Source organism: Sus scrofa, chromosome 17, assembly GCF_000003025.6.
Source record: "Sus scrofa isolate TJ Tabasco breed Duroc chromosome 17, Sscrofa11.1, whole genome shotgun sequence".
Taxonomy (NCBI): domain Eukaryota; kingdom Metazoa; phylum Chordata; class Mammalia; order Artiodactyla; family Suidae; genus Sus; species Sus scrofa.
Window position 1 is genome coordinate 36,124,749 of NC_010459.5, and position 15,799 is coordinate 36,140,547.

At 50.3% G+C, this 15,799-nt stretch overlaps 1 protein-coding gene across 1 annotated transcript in view; it reads right to left on the minus strand.

The window, feature by feature from the left end:
* Positions 1-15,799, minus strand: part of NOL4L (nucleolar protein 4 like) — a 130,200-nt gene that overhangs the window by 53,913 nt on the left and 60,488 nt on the right. The window contains exon 4 of the mRNA XM_021077429.1: positions 10,390-10,499. Coding sequence (XP_020933088.1) covers positions 10,390-10,499 — 110 coding nt within the window. The remainder of the gene's footprint in view (positions 1-10,389; positions 10,500-15,799) is intronic.

Sequence of the window (15,799 nt, forward strand, 5' to 3'; positions counted from 1 at the left end):
GTCATAGGATGTGGTAAAAATGGCACTGTGTCTGTGGCCTTCCTCCTAATAACCCCAAACCCCGGTTTTATATTGGGGAAAACATCAGATAAATTCCAAAATTCTATACAATACTTGACTTTTGAAACTGCCAAGGTCATCAGAGCCAAGGAGAGGCTGAGAAACTGTCACAGCCAAGAAGAGCCTAAGGAGATGTGACAAGTAAATTAATACTGTATCCGAGATAGGACTGCAGAACAGAGAAAGGACATTAGGTAAAAACTAAGGAAATCTAGTTAACAATGATGTATCAGTACTGGTTCATAAATGGTAACAAATGTATCACACTAAAGTAAGAGAGTAATAACAGGGGGAACTCTGCGCGCAGGGGACAGCGTGGGAATTCTGTACTATCTTCTCAGTTTTTCTGTAAGTCTAAAACTGTTCCAAAAATACTCTTTAAAAAATGAAAACATGAAAATACTAAAAGAGAACATGAACGCAGAGTGGAGTTAGCCTCTTTAAGACTCAAATACAGAAGCTATTAAAGAAAAAAAATACATTTGAGCATATAAAAATAAAAATAACAAAATACATATACCGTAAGTGAGATCAAAAGATAGAGGGCAGGAGCTCCGGCTTTGGCACAATGGGATCGGTGGTGTCTTGGAAGCTGCTGGGATATGGGTTCGATTCCTGGCCCGGCATGGTGGGTTGGAGAGCTGGCATTGCCACAGCTACAGCTTAGGTTGTGACTGGGGCTCTGATCTGCTCTCTGGCCAGGGAGCTCCATATGCCACGGGGTGGCCAAAAATGCCCCTCCGCCAAAAAGATAGAGGGCTAAGGTTGAAAAAAAAGGAGCAATGGCTAACTCTGGGGAATCAAAAGCAAGAAAATGTACTCACAGGATGCTAACTGGCTTAACTATGAATAACCTCTACAGTCACAATAATATAAATATAATAACTTATCTAAATAAGAAGGTATAGATAATATTGAGAGATGGAGAAATAATACATGTGTTTGTGAGAGGGTGTAATAGTGTAAACACTTATCTCCTACAGCAAGAAATTAAACAACAACCAAAATAGCCCAAATTGAAAAATCAAGAACTAGCAGTGTCAGCACGTGTTATTTAGAAATAGGAGATAAATACCAGAAGAGATAGCCAAATGATAAGAAAGAAAGGAGGCTGCCTCTGAAGGGTAGAAACTGAAGTGGGGAGCTGGGGCAGGATCTGCTGGTCTTCTATACGATTTTTAAATATGTACTGTATTGCTAAAAATAAAAATGAATACAAATAAACAAAAAAGATGAACACTTGAGAAGCTGTTTCTGAGGGTTAGCTGCCCTGGGGTTGTGGGGGGAGGGTCTGAGGAGCACAGAGCAGAACCTGAGAGCAGCTACCCCACCTGCACATCTTCTCACAGCAGCAATGTGCCAAGGATCATTCTTTGCCTGGAGAAACCGAAACAGCAGCTGTGGTCAAGGTCAGTATTTCAGTGGCTTTTTGTTTTTCTTGCTGCAGCACAAACCTTCTGCAGTGCCAGGCATTTTACTGAAATGGGGAAGGGTTTGTGCTACAGCTTCTCAGAGCTTGAAAATGGGGCCAGTGGCATTTCAGGCCTTTCTTGGGTTCTCATGGAGGCAAGCTGGGGCCCCCAGGCTTGGCTACATAAAAGTAAGAGGCAGGCTGATGCCAGAGGCCTATGGGGGGTGTCTAAGAGGAGGGAGGCAAGAAATGGAACCAGAAAAGGAAGATAGCAGTGGACCAGGAGGGCCAGGAGTTGGAAAGAAGGGAAGGAGCTGGGAACAGAGAAAGTAGCCCCAGCATACCTTGGTGGGTGAGCCCAGTGGGGAGAGGAGAAAAGGGACTAAAATCCAGGCAGCAAAGGCAGAAGACCCCACATTTTCACCAGTTCACAGAATCCACACCTTAATAGCACTTCATGTGCATTTCCAGAAAGCAGACACTGATGCTCAAAGTATGGAGATACCGCTCTAGAGAAGTGGCTACAGCAAGACAGTAGCAAAAAATTATAAAGGTTAAGAGACCGATGATGGGGAAGATACTGAGGGCTGTGAAAGAAAGATGCTGCCTCTCACAGTGAAGCCCAAGGTATTCTTTATGTTCATAGGACCTATTGCCCTCCTCAACCTCTCCCCCACAGCAGATCTTGGAGGTCAAGAGGCCTCAACCTCCCCAAGGGCAGACCTCCAAAGTCAAGAGGCTCCAAAATCTAACTGGGAACTGTGCCTTTGAAAAACATAAAGTACCTCCCTGTGCCTTATTTCTTTTTGCCTTGAACATGCTTACTTTGCTCTTGTTTGACGTGAAGAGCACTGCCCTCTCTTTCTTGTGTTTTCATCTTCTTCTTTCGTCATTAAAAAAAAAAAAAATCTTTTGTAAATACCAAATGGGTTTTACTATTAAAAAAAAAAACCTCATCTGGAGTTCCCACTGTGGTGCAATGGATTGGTGGCATCTTGGGAGCACTGGGTCACAGGTTCGACCCTCAGCCTGAAACAGTAGATTAAGGATCCGGCATTGCCTCAGCTGTAGCTTAGGTCGTGAGTGTGACTCAGATCTGATCCCTGGCCTGGGAGCTCCATGTGCTGCAGTGCGGCCAAAAATGAAAAAATAAAAAACAAAAACAAAAATAAAAAATACCTCATCTGAGTCTTTCTGACTCTTTGTAGTGGAATTTAACCCATTTACATGTATTGTGGTTTTCTAGAGTGTGATCTTGTTTCTGCTAGGTTACCTATGTTTTCTATTTATTATATCTCTTTCTGGCTGCTTCTTTTTTATTCCTTTATTTAATTACTCTTGCTGGGCTGATCAAATTTTCTTTGGCTCTTTTATTTTTTCTAGTCATTTAGACACTCTACATTCTATTTCTAGTCCATGATGATTATTGTTTAACTTTCAAGAAACACATCAGAACCTCTGCTTCCTTAAGAGACCATTAAAGATTACACATATTGTGAGCCACAGCCACGGACATGGCAAAATTTCCATTCTGCTGTTTCTCCTCTGAGCTCACACCGTGCCTGGGCTGATGTCAAGCTCTTAAGGCCAGGTGTCAGAGTCAAAACTCACAGGTTCTCCACAGCTGAAAGTCCTGTGAGTCAGGCACTGTTTAGGTAAGTGACAGGCTCTCACGGTAACCGGTGAACTATGCTTCTTCTTTCAGTCTGCCTATTTTCTTGGGGTCCTTCTGAGCAGGAAGGAGGTTGAGAACGTCCACAAGAAAAGGAAGCCACAAAGAGGGGTAAGGACTCAGAGAGAGAAGGAGCAGATCCCTGTTTGAATCCCTCCATGGCCCACAACCTGGTCCAAAAGATTAAAAAGTGAACGTGGCTAGCCCCAAAGTGGAAACAACCCAAATATCCATCAAAGGATGAGTGGATAAACAAAATGTGGTCTAGCCATACAATGGAATATGATCCAGCCATAAACAGGAATGAAGTTTTGACACATGCTGCAACATGGATGAACCTTGGAAACACGCTAAGTGAAATCAGGCAGACACAGAAGGTCAAACAGGATGTGATTCTACTTATATGAGGTATCTAGACAGTCAAATTTATAGAGATGGAAAGCAAAACAGCGCTCACTAGGCACTGGGGGTGGGGAGACCGAGGGATTATTGCTTAATGGTTACAGAGTTTCTATTTGGGGTGATGAAAAAATTTTGGAAATAGTGGTAATGATTGCACAACACTGTGAATGTACTTAATCCACTGAATGATACACTTAAAGTGGCTAAAATGCCACGTTTTACACATATTTTTCCATAATTGAGAAAAAAAGTGAATGTGAAGAGCTTTTCAGAGTGGGCTTGTTTCCTTCTCCACTAAGGAAGATGGAAGCCTGAGAAAGTCCCACGCTTGGAATGTGCTCATTTCCTGCCCAGATCCTCGCCTGGCTCCCAGCACTGACTGAAGAAAGGGCTTTTCCGTGCGTGCGTGTGTGGCCTTACTTCCAAGAGGCATAGGCTCTGAGTCCCCTATTCCACCTCCTCCTTCTCTTCCTTTCCCCAAACTGGCTCCGGCCTTCTCCAGTTCAGGCCCTCCCAGGGCTATTACCCCTCAGCGTCTCTCACCTGGGCCCTCTTTGCTGGTCCGAATCTCATTTTATTTATTTTTTATTTTTTAATTTGTTGTATTTATTAATTGGCTGCACCCGTGGCATATGGAAGTTTTTCCGAGCCAGGGATGGAACCTGTGCCCCCACAGAGACCTGAGCAGCGGCAGAGACAACTAGGGATCTTTAATCCGCTGTGCCACAGTGGGAACTCCTCAAACCTCATTTTAAAATAAGCGAACATAAACCAGCTATAATGGAAAAAAATAAAAATCATTACATTAAAAAAATAATAATAAAAAAATAAAATAAGCGAGTGTCCCCTGAGCCACCTGGCAGGTCCCTGGTCCCTTCCTGTTTCTATTTTCTGTCCACGGTTGCATTCTTGTCCCCTCTACTTAGAAGAGCTCCTTGAAAGTAACTGTGCTGTCTTATTCATCTTTGTGGCCCTGGTCTCCTGTACAAGGTCGTTCACTGTGTCTATTAAACCGAAGTTGCAGAGTAACATTGCTGTCAATAGTAGCAGAAGTCACTGAGGCTTCCTTTGTTGCTCCTACGGTGTCCAGCACTGAGCCTGCTTTGGGTCATTTCCCTCAGAATAACTCTACGAGGTAGGAGTGCTGTTATTACTCTCAAGTAACATGCGTGAAAGGGAGCACAGAGAGGTGAAGCAATTTGCCCAGACTCACACAGCTGGTGGGTGGTAGAACTGGTACTGTCAGCCTGACTCTAGGGTCTCTGGCTTAGGTGGGGGGGCTGGAATCTCAGCAGAGAACAGGGCCACTTCATACTGGCCCACGGAAAGGAGGAGGAGGGCCAGTACTTGGGAGACCACGGGGCTCTGGACAGGGGCTACCCTGCAGGCTCCATAAATGTGTGGAGGGAGGGGGAGGGTCTGCCCCTCCTCCCCCAATCTCCAGGACCCAAGGAAAACTCTGGGCCAGCGGCAGCAGCAGAGGAAAGGGAGGCAGAGGTTAATGGAGGCAAGTAAGAGGCTCCATCACGCGGGTTTAAACAATGGAGCAGGGCACCACTTCACACACTGCTGGGAGAACCATTAAAACCATTAGCGGGACATTAGTGCTGCTCCAAGAACTGGTGAGACGGAGGCGGGAGGTGAAGGAAGGTGCCGACAGCCTCCTTTCCTGCTTTGGACAGAGCAAGGAGTTGGGGGGCAGGGGGGGCGGGGACTGAAAAAGCGCTGAGCCAGGGGCTGCCTGGGAAAGTTGCTGAACCTCCCGGGGTCTCAGCCTCTGCTTCTATAAAACGAAAGTATGCGTTGGGGAAGGAACACAGATGCTTTGCCTTTCTCCTTCAGATGTGGATCTGATTTCTACAACGTGGTCTTAGTTCAGACACTGCGATCTCAGGAAAGATCAGGATAACATCACCCTAATGTGGAGATCAAATTATTTTCGGTCCCCCTGCTGATGACAGAGAGTTTGCCAGGGAGCGGGTGACCTCCACCCCACCCCAGCCAAATCCCTCTTCCGAGCATTTCCTTAAGCATCGTACAGTTAAGGCGGTTCCCAGTTCCCAAGCCAAACAAAGCTCTCTGCCTGCTCTGCCAGCGTCTCTGCCAAGGACGTTTTCTCTCCACCAGCCCTGCCGCTGATCCCATACACAGTACCCCGGCGGCACCCGCTCCAGATTCTAACAAGCACGTCCTCATCCAGGAAGTGTGGGGGAGAAGTAGGGCCTGTGACCTCAGCAGGTGCACAGGTTCGGATGGAAGAGAGCTGAGCTTCGGGTCACATTAGTGGTCGTGTGACCTTGAGCAAGTGTGGAGCCTTTCTGAGCCTGAGCTATGGAACCTGTAAGACGAGGATGATAACGTGACCCTTGCTGAGTTGTGAGGACGAGGGGTTGATCGTGGAAAGTGCTGGACATGAACAGGTGCCTGATTAACCCACCTGCCCGCAACAGCATCCACCCCGTCCCTCCTCTAAGCTCTTCCCACAGATCCCAGAGTGCTGATTTTAGGTTTTCCCGTCTCTCTCACTGAACTGTAAGTGCGGCAGGGCAGAGACTCTGAACAGTCGGCTCTCTTCTTTACAACTCTCTTCACATTGTAAAATGGTACATACAGGATAATTCCTTTCTATTCACTAGTCTGGGGGTGGGGGACGACACCAAAATATTCACAGTGATCAGATGGTGGGATGATGGTGATTTTTGTCACTTTGCTTTTGCATTTTGCTACTGAGGCCATGTGTCACGTGCATAATTTTTTTTTTTTAAAGCATGAGAGAAAACTGAATGAGACAGAAAACACAACCAGTAGCCTCATGAAGAGCCGCCAGCACTTTCCTTGCGCACAGCCCTGAATGGGGATTTGAAAGCTCCATGGCTGGGGATGGCACTCACGGGTTGCCTCTGGCCCTAGGAGCCTGGCCTGTACCCCCTCTGGGAGCATATCTTATCAGAGAATGCTATGGCACATTCTCCCAGAGAGTTCACACCTCATGAAATCTCACCCAACCCCATACAAGAAAACGTACTCGTCATCAGTACAACTAAATGTGAGTTCAGTTTTAGGTCATTATGAGTGTTTTCTAAGTAAGGGGGAAAATCAACTTTATCAGGCTACCCCCTCCTATTTTCAGCTGAGTGTGGCCACCGCAGTGACAGCTCCTGGGGGCTCCGTGTCTAAGGATGGAGGTCCTGGGAGGGTGGAGTCTGACCTCTAAATGCCTTTCATGTCGAGGACACCCTAAATATTTGCTGCATTGGACCAGACCTCAAGGAGAATCTTTCTCTTTGTGTGAGTGTTATCGGATTTTCAGATTGCCTAATAGCCGCTGCAGAGGAAGACCATTCTCAGGATATTAACCTGACCCAACTGGATGAAAGGAAACATGATTCTATCCAGTTCACAGGTCAAGCCCACCACCTGCTCGTTGTCTGCTCAAAGCGAAGTGAGGGGAAAATGTTCGACTTGCCTTACTGTATAGTGTCTCCTGGACATCTAATACTAGAAAAAGAAATGAATTTGTAGATTTTCCTTACTCAGAGTTTTTAGGTGTAGAGCTTTGTTCAGCATTAACAAAATATCATTCATCCCAGCTCTGTTCCTTTAGAATTGGGTTTATTCTCCACGTAGCCTGCATGAGTGATTTTCCACCATTATAGGTGTCCGCTGTTGGCATTTCGGGGTCAGAGTGATCCCGCAAGGAATGAAGCCACTTTCAGAGTCTTGTCTTGGGACACAGGGGTTGAGAACAGCAGAGCCAGTCCTGGGGCAGCATTCGGATAGGAGGCCATCTGCCCACCCCAGGGAGTCCCGCTCTGACTTCACTACAGGAAAGAAGCTACCAATTCAAGTATGAGTATTTTTAGTTCCAACTCAAGCTGCAGAATCAAAGACGTCTGGGTCCTTGGCTCTTCCTTGCTGCAGCAGATAAATAATCTGGTGAGCAATGTGATTTCTTGTCTTGCCGTGTGCCTGGCTACAGAACCAGGATAATGGGGCCGGCTGAGGGGCTGAGGCCTCACAAGCTCACTGCTGTGCGTGGAGGAGTGCGGGAGGCTGCCAAAGCACCCTAGGCATGAGGTGGGATGAGGCGTCTCCAGGCAGCTGTGGGCAACGAGGGTTTGCGCTTTTGATCTACAGCACACTGGAGAAAACTGGGAACTTTCAGAGGGCTCCCCCATCTGGGAAACTGGGAATGGAGGCGAAGAAGACAGTCAACGGACCCCCTCAGCTGAGGTCCCACCCAGTGCTTATGTGCCCAATGCTGTGCTTTTCTCCTTTTCTTCAGCTACAGAACTCTTCCTGCATGCCAAGCCAGCCACACTGGCCTTTCACATCCTCACTGTCATTGTCCTTCTCAAGCCACAGGGCCTTTGCACAAGCTGCTTCCTCAGCCTGCAGCTCTGTTCCCCTCGGATCTTGACCTCAGCTCAAGCACCCGCTTCTGAAGCCAATCTTCCTGACCCCTGCCTGGGTTCCCACCCCCCAACCCCAATGTACTTCTAAGTACTCAGAGCAGCATGTGTCTCCTGCCTGGCCCTTGTCACAGCTGCATCATGACAGCTGATAAATCTCTCTCTCAGTCCTTTACTGCTGCCTGCTATGTGCTGGGCATTTGTGTATGACTTTTTTCATTTGTGTCTGTCTCCCTCTACACCATGAGAAGAGCTGTTTTTGCTCATCTCCAGAGACTGGCTCACAGAGTGGGGCTCCCTAAGTATTTGCCGAATGACAGAATCCCTGCTAATGCACCTAACCAACAGTCTTTTTTTTTTTTTTTCTGTCCTTCTGCAGCATGTGGAGGTTCCCAGGCTAGGGGTCTAATCGGAGCTGTAGCCACTGGTCTACCACAGCCACAGCAATGCCAGATCCGAGTGGCGCCTGTGACCTACACCACAGCTCACGGCAACGCCGGATCCCCAACCCACTGAGCGAGGCCAGGGATCGAATCTGCAACCTCATGGTTCCTAGTCGGATTCATTAACCACTGAGCTATGACGGGAACTCACCTAACCAACAATCTTAATGTCCCACAGATGGTAAAAATTTGTAAAACCAAACAAAACACAGTAGGATCCATTAATGGGGGGGGGGTGTCACAGTGTGGGCCACACTGACTGCTACTGGTTCTGGTGGTGAGCTGGATCTAGCACCATTTTGTAAGAAAGAGCAAGTGGTGGGGCTGTACTCCTGGCTGTTTGGCTGTTCAAGCGCCTCTGTGCCTCACTCTTCACCGAGACGGAAGAGAATGGTGATAAGAACGTGTGAGAAGCCAGGTGCCTGGACGGTGTGAGTGTGGACGGTTACAGGAGAAGAAAGACCACCAATTGCCCTGCAGCGGTAGTCTGAGATCGCAGGCCAAAACTGCACCGTGGCTTTTAGATTTTGTAACTATTAACGAAAGCAACACCCTTATTCCTGGCGACCCCGCACAAAAACAACTTTGTGGCTGTGAGTGGTAAACCCAACACCATATTCCCCACCGACGATATTTTTGATGACAACATGAAATTTCTTAGGGATACAACCATCGTAGAATAGACAATCTCGGATGAAAAGACGCGAGGACGCAGACACACAAACGGCTCTACCACCCAGGGCAAGGCTCACTTCATTTGACCTTCAGAGGCCATGGGGACAGAAGGACACACCATGCCTCCTCCTTAGGGGAGGGCAGAACCCAAGGAAACCAGCTCATATCCTTAAACGGGTGCCACAGCCCCAGATGCTGCCTAAACATGTCCTGCTACATCTCCTTGGGGCTGAATTCAGAGCCATCATCCCCATCGGCGGCAGACACAAGCTCAGGTTGTCAAGGAGACCAGCTGGACCAGGAAGGCATGTACCCAGGGCTGGGAGTCAGACCTCCAACGGGGGAGAAAGAACCCATTTCCCTAGCTGGGCCTGGAAGATGTGGTAGATTCATACGCCACAACAGATGAGAAAGCTTGAAGCAGGAGGTGAGAAATTGTGACTTTGGTTTGGGGCAGTGGCAGAGGGAGGGGGTGGCACTTACCTAGTACCTGCCCCCCGCCCCCCATTTTGGCCGCCCAGTGGCAAATGGAGGTCGGGGGCCGAGGATCAGATCCGGCCGCAGTCGTGACCTAAGCCACGGCTGCAGCAGTGCTGAATCCTTCACCCACTGTTCCGTGTGGGTGGAACTGCGTCCCAATACTCCCAAGATGCCACTGACCCCTGTGAGCCACAGCAGGAGCTCCTCACCCAGTCCTTCTTTGAAGGACAGGCACCTTGCTTTGCAAAGGGCTGGAGAGTGGACCATGCGGGGAGGCAGGCAGGAGGGGTTTCTTTCCATAGCCTGTGTGTATGGGGCCTGACGGCTCTGGGCAACCCACAGCCGGGGAGTCTTGGCCACCCGGGGGGGCCCAGGGCCTTATTTCACCTAGGCCACCCTCCAAGGCCCATCCTCCGGGCCTGTCTGGGCCCCAAGAGTGACAGAGGCCACAGGCTGGCAGCCAGCCCCTGCCCCCCTCCGCCCCGGCCTCCCTGGGGAGAGGAGGCCAGTGACAAAGCGCAGAGCAGAGAAAGAACCACCCAAGAGCCAAGGTCAGCTGCTCTTACCCACCCCCCTCCCTCGCCCCTGCCCTTAAGGGAAGTTTGACTGAAGACCCAGCAGGGCGGTCTGCCCAGCAGACCCTCTAACTAGGAACACATTCCTTCCCACCCCTCTCAGCCTAGACTGCACGGCCCAGATAACCAGATAAGGGCCTCTTTGATTTCCAGTGTGTTTACACAGGCTGTGGCCCCAGTCTCGGAAAGGATCAACCCCATCAAGGCAAGTTAGGACGCCTCCAGGTGGGGCGCGCGGGGGGTGGGGGCGACGCCTTACCTGCTCCTGGGAATTCATCACGCGCAGCTTCATCTGCTTCAGGTACGTGGAGGTGAGGGGCATGTTGTAATCGATAATCCCGGAGACCAGAGGAGAGGGAGGCTCATTTTCTGGCAGAAAGAACAAAAGGAAGCTCCTTTCAGCCTGTGCTGTGGGCCACTGGCAGCCCGGCACCCGCATGAGGTGGGCGGAGCGGGAGCAGGCTGGTGGTGGCGGACTGGTGGCCCGCCCACCGTTTCTGGCCCGTGGATGTGGACTGCACGGCACCCAAAGTATTTTTCAATTAGGTGCTGGTGTTTCGGGAGAGAGTTTGCATTTCAGACATCAGGGGTTTCTGGCTTCTGTGAAAGATGGAGGGTCTGGCCGCACAGAGCCCTCATGCCCATGTGGTGAGCACCCAGCTTGGCTGGGTGGCGGCCACTCTTTGGAGACAGAGTGTGAGCTCTCTGTGTGGCCATCCCTTCCTATCTATGGCCCTGCACACCCTCTCTCGATTATGAGTGCTGTAACTGCCAGGGCCTCGTGGTCATTTAAGTTTCCAAGGCTGGTCTGAGCCAGCTCCCAGGCCCGCCACCACTCCACCTGGTCCCCCACCTCCATAGCATCACCCCCTGAAGCACATCAGGTACCACACGGCTCAGGGGTCTGGGCCAGGCCTCCAGTATCCCCCAAATTCTAGTTCCTCTTTAATCACGCGGAGAGGAGCACTGTTCCTCCCGTTTATTGCTTTCTCGTCCTGAAGATCAAAGTAACGCATGTTCTCTTTGCAGAGCATTTGCAGAATGTGGAAAGATGTAAGGAAAAATAATAATAATAAAAAAAACCCATAATTGCACCAAGCAGCTTGGCATATGCTTCTGTTTATTTTTTTCCCTGTGATGTCTCTTCTTTACATGCTTGGTATCATAATGTGTACAGAGAATGATATAATCCGCTTTAAAAAAACTTTTTTTTGCTTAACATTTTGTCACAGGCATTTCCCCCACCATCATTGTTTTGCTTTGCAAGTATAATTTTTATAGTCCTGTACTATTTTTCCATACTTTCCTTAAGTCAGTCCCTTATGACTGGCTATTTAGGTTGTTCCCCATTGGGGGGCTGTTATAAACACTGCGGGGAACATCTTTGTGCATGAATGTTGGCCTGTATTTCTGATCGTTTCCTCTTTAGACCAGATTCCAAGACGTGGAATTCATGGGTCAAAGGGTAGGAATATGCCATAACTCTTGAAATGTCTGGCCAGGCTGCCTTTGGCAAAGGATGCTGCGGGGGACACTGCCCAGCCATTGTGTTCTGCATCCTCGATGCCACCGTGGGGGTCGCATGGGAGAGACTGCACTGGCACTGGAAGAAGCTGAGAGGACAGGAAGCGTGATTCAAAGGGAACTCCCATCACTTCTCTCCCCAGCCCAGCTTCCCCTTCAGATGTCCCCTACGGTGACCAAGCTCAACACCCTGGAGCCACTGGCTGGGACACGTCACACTAACTGGGGCCTCATTTAGTCATTTAGTACTTGACCCGGCCCTAGCCTCTGTCCAGAAAATAGTCTTGGTTACCTATTCTCCGCCTCCTCCCCTGGCTTCCAAGGGCGCCAGGCCTTTGACCCAAGCCCCACCCAACCCACCCCACCAACCCCCCGGGCCTAGTTCTGCTCACGGGCTGGGGTTTGAGCAGTGCGAGGAGAAGTGGGAGCAACTACTCTCTGCCATCTGCACTGCACCCAGGGGATGCCCAGGGGAGCGGGTGATGGGGTGGGGGTTGAGAAAGGCAGGGATCTGCTGAAGCTGCTCCTCCAGAGCCGGAGCCCAGGCTAGACAGGCCCCTGCAACCTTGAAAACACTCTGCTGAGTGAAAGAAGCCAGACGCCAAAGAACAAATCCTGTGTGATTCCCCGTAGATGGAATATCTAGAACAGGCACATTCACAGAGACAGAAAGTAGAAGAGAGGTTACTAGGGGCGGGGGTGTGGGGATGGGAAGTTACTGCTTCATGGGTCCACAGTTTCTGTTTGGTGTGATGAAAAAGTTTTGGAAATTGATAGTGGTGGTGATTGTCCAGCAGGGTGAATATGACTAAAGCCACTGAGTTGTACACTTGAAGATGATTAAAATGGCAAGTTCTATGGTATGTTTTGCCACGATAAAGAAAAAAGGCCCCTGCCAACAGGGGGAAAAACTACCCAAAAGGGAATTCCTACTTGGTAAGGATACCGACAGTCCTACAGAAAACAGGGTCCATGAGTTTTGAGGTGGAATCCCTCTTGAATAACATTTCTTGTCAGGTTTCACGGAAATGCAGAACAGTTTGGCTTTTTACACCTATGCTGTCATATGCAGAATTTCTGTTCTTCCAGGAGGAGGTAAATATCACTAGGAGAATGTCTCAGAAACTGACTTGAAATGGGCCAAACCTTTTTCCTTTTCTTAAGGGCTTGCCTCTTGGTTCTGTGGCAAAGGAGTTCCCTGGCACCAGCGCACACTGGCTCCTCCGGCATAGACGCCCCGAGCTCTGGGGAAGCTAAATGCATTTTTGTGACCTTGAGTCCTCTTCTCCTTGCTGCCTGGATCAAACCTTCTGCAACCCAGGGGCAGGCGGGGACCTGCCCCCAGCCCCGATCGAGGGGGTTAGATGCACTCTGTGGGGCAGACGTTGTGGCCACATTCAGATGACATCACTCAGAAGAGCCACGGTTCCCGTTTTCGGATCTCGGGTCTTCAGATGTAAGATTCTGTCCTTTCCATTTCCTCAAAGACAAGGCTGTCTGGTGAAAAGCTGCTACGTGAGAAGGGCCCTCCACCCTAAGAGGCCTGATCAGAGCTTCAGTGAAGACTTCACTGGGTGCCATGGCGATTCTGTTGTCTGTGGAGGCTGGACCCTGTTCCTTTACTGATGGTCACCCATGTCCTGCCTGATATGCCACGACTACTTACGAAAAGGTAACTTCATTTATTTGTTTATTTATTTGCCCACGCCTGTGGCCTGTGGAAGTACCCGGGCCAGGGACTGAACCTGTGCCACAGCAGCGACAATGCCAAGTCCTTAATCCTCTGAACCTCCAGAGAACTCCTAAAAAGGTAACTTTTATTTAAGGAAAAATTTTTTTTTTTGTCTTCTTTTTTAGGGCGGCACTTGTGGCATATAGAAGTTCCCAGGCTAGGAGTCGAATCGGAGCTGTAGCTGCAATCCAAACCGTGTCTACAACCTACACCACAGCTCACAGCAATGCCGGATCCTTAACCCACTGAGTGGGGCCAGGGATTGAACCCACATCCTCATGGATACTAGTCGGGTTTGTTACCACTGAGCCATGACACTAATTCCCAAGGTAACTTTTAAAAAGCCAGGTACAAATTGATTTAGGGAAAAAAAACCCCACAATGGCTGGAATGTAATCTTGGGAGGCTAAAGAAGGGGGCCTCCTTGCCTGCTCCCTGCCCAGCATGTCCACAGATCAGAAACTGCTTCCAGTGCCCAGAGGTGAGCCAGGAGAGCTCAAGGAGAGGAGGCAGGATGCCCTTGTTTGGGGAAGCAGGGACATCCCGGGCACACACACGAATCCATCAGAGATCGGTGTGTAGCGAAATGCTTGCGTCTGCAGTTCCAGAAGTGAGAGAGTCAGGGAGGCAGGACCTTGGCCGGCGGGAGACATTCCAGGTGCGGGGAATGTGCCAGGGAGCTGGCTGTGGGAGGTCAGAACTCGGCCACAGCACAGCCAGGAGACAGGCAGGCAGTGTTTTTGGCAGTGGGGAGCCACCAGCTTCTGGGGGTGATAAGTGCCACTCACGAAGAGACTCAGCTTAGTAGGAAAGAGCTACAGAGCAGGGCCAGTGGGGCTCTGTGGAGCCAGGTGCTGATGGGGGATGGGGAATGAGCTAGGATGGACACACGAATGAGGAAGAAGTGGCTTCCTTGGACTCTGTTGGACAGGCCAGGCCCCTGCTGTGGTCAACAAATACAGGGGCCACTCCTGAGCCACTATAAGTAACCTGAGACCACTGGTGAGTTAGGAGCTGGTAGGGGTCACAGAGCTGAAATAACCCAGCAGGTTGCTGATGAGAGAGGCGAGGAACTACCCAAAGAAATGTTTCGACACGTCTTTGCCAAGGAAAACTGAAGCCAGCCCAAGCACTAGACCTAGTTTTCCAGGCCTTGAGAATAACCAGTGCTGGAGAGGCTCTCCCAGGCCAGGCCGAGCGCTGACCACAGCTGCGTTCCCGTGGCATTTGCCAATCAACCCAAGTTCCTGCTGAGGTGGTGGCCCAGGGTCCTCCAGGTGGAACACAAGGTGGCAATTCTCACGAGTTTCCACGTACAGGATGGAGGAACTCCTCTGTCCAAAGACACCTTGTGGCACAGCGGAAATGAATCGACTAGGAACCATGAGGTTGCGGGTTTGATCCCTGGCCTTGCTCAGTGGTTTAAGGGTCCGGCATTTCTGTGAACTGTGGTGTAGGTCGCAGACGCGGCTCGGATCTAGAGTTGCTGTGGCTCTGGCATAGGCCGGTAGCAACAGCTCCGATGAGACCCCTAGCCTGGGAACCTCCATATGCTGCGGGTGTGGCCCTCAAAAGACAAAACACACACACACACACACACACACACATACACGCCTATAGTTTCTGGGTGCCAGGGGCGAGAGCCCTCGGGGGCAGGGCTGGGGGCTGAAAGATGATGAAGGCCTGGCACAGAGGGGCCTTGAGACCAGCCAGCCTGTGGCAGGGTTCAGATTCAGAGAGGTCTTAGGCCTAGGACTGGCTCAGAAGATGGTGGAAAAACCTCTCCCCCAGGGAGGGGAATCGACAGGTCAGCACCTCTTCAAGGAGTGCGGATGTGTGTGCATTCAGGGTGGGGACAGTCGGGGGGAGGGGGTGCAGAGGGATGGTCATTAGGGCTCCAAGGCAGCAGCACTCACAGGGCTCTGGAAAAGGTCCAGGCAGCTTTGTGGAGAGAGGATTGCAACAGGACTTCCAGTCAAGCACTCAGACCACAGCTCCAGGCAGACCCTCCTGCGCGATGCTCCCAAGAACTCGTGAGGTGGGCGCTAGTGTTCAGACCCTCATTTTACAGATAAGGCAACAGCACGTGGGGAGACTTTGCAACCACCCCGTGTCACACAGCGAGCAGGTAGGAGAGCCAAAAGAGGACAGGCCAGCACAGGAAGGCTGCAGGGGCAGAGGAACAAGCTGGAATGGGGTCACATGGGGAAGGACAGAAAAGGGGGATCAGGCAGGGAGGGGATTGGAAAGCACACAGAGGAACCCGGGCCTGGCTGCCAAGGTGCCACCACCTGCACAGGAGGCTCTCGCTGGGGAAGAGACCCTTGGGCAGGTAACTTGCGTTGCCCACTGCTAACTCCTAGTCTGCAGCCACAGCCATATTTTGTCACATCAAAGAAGAGTGAAACATGCC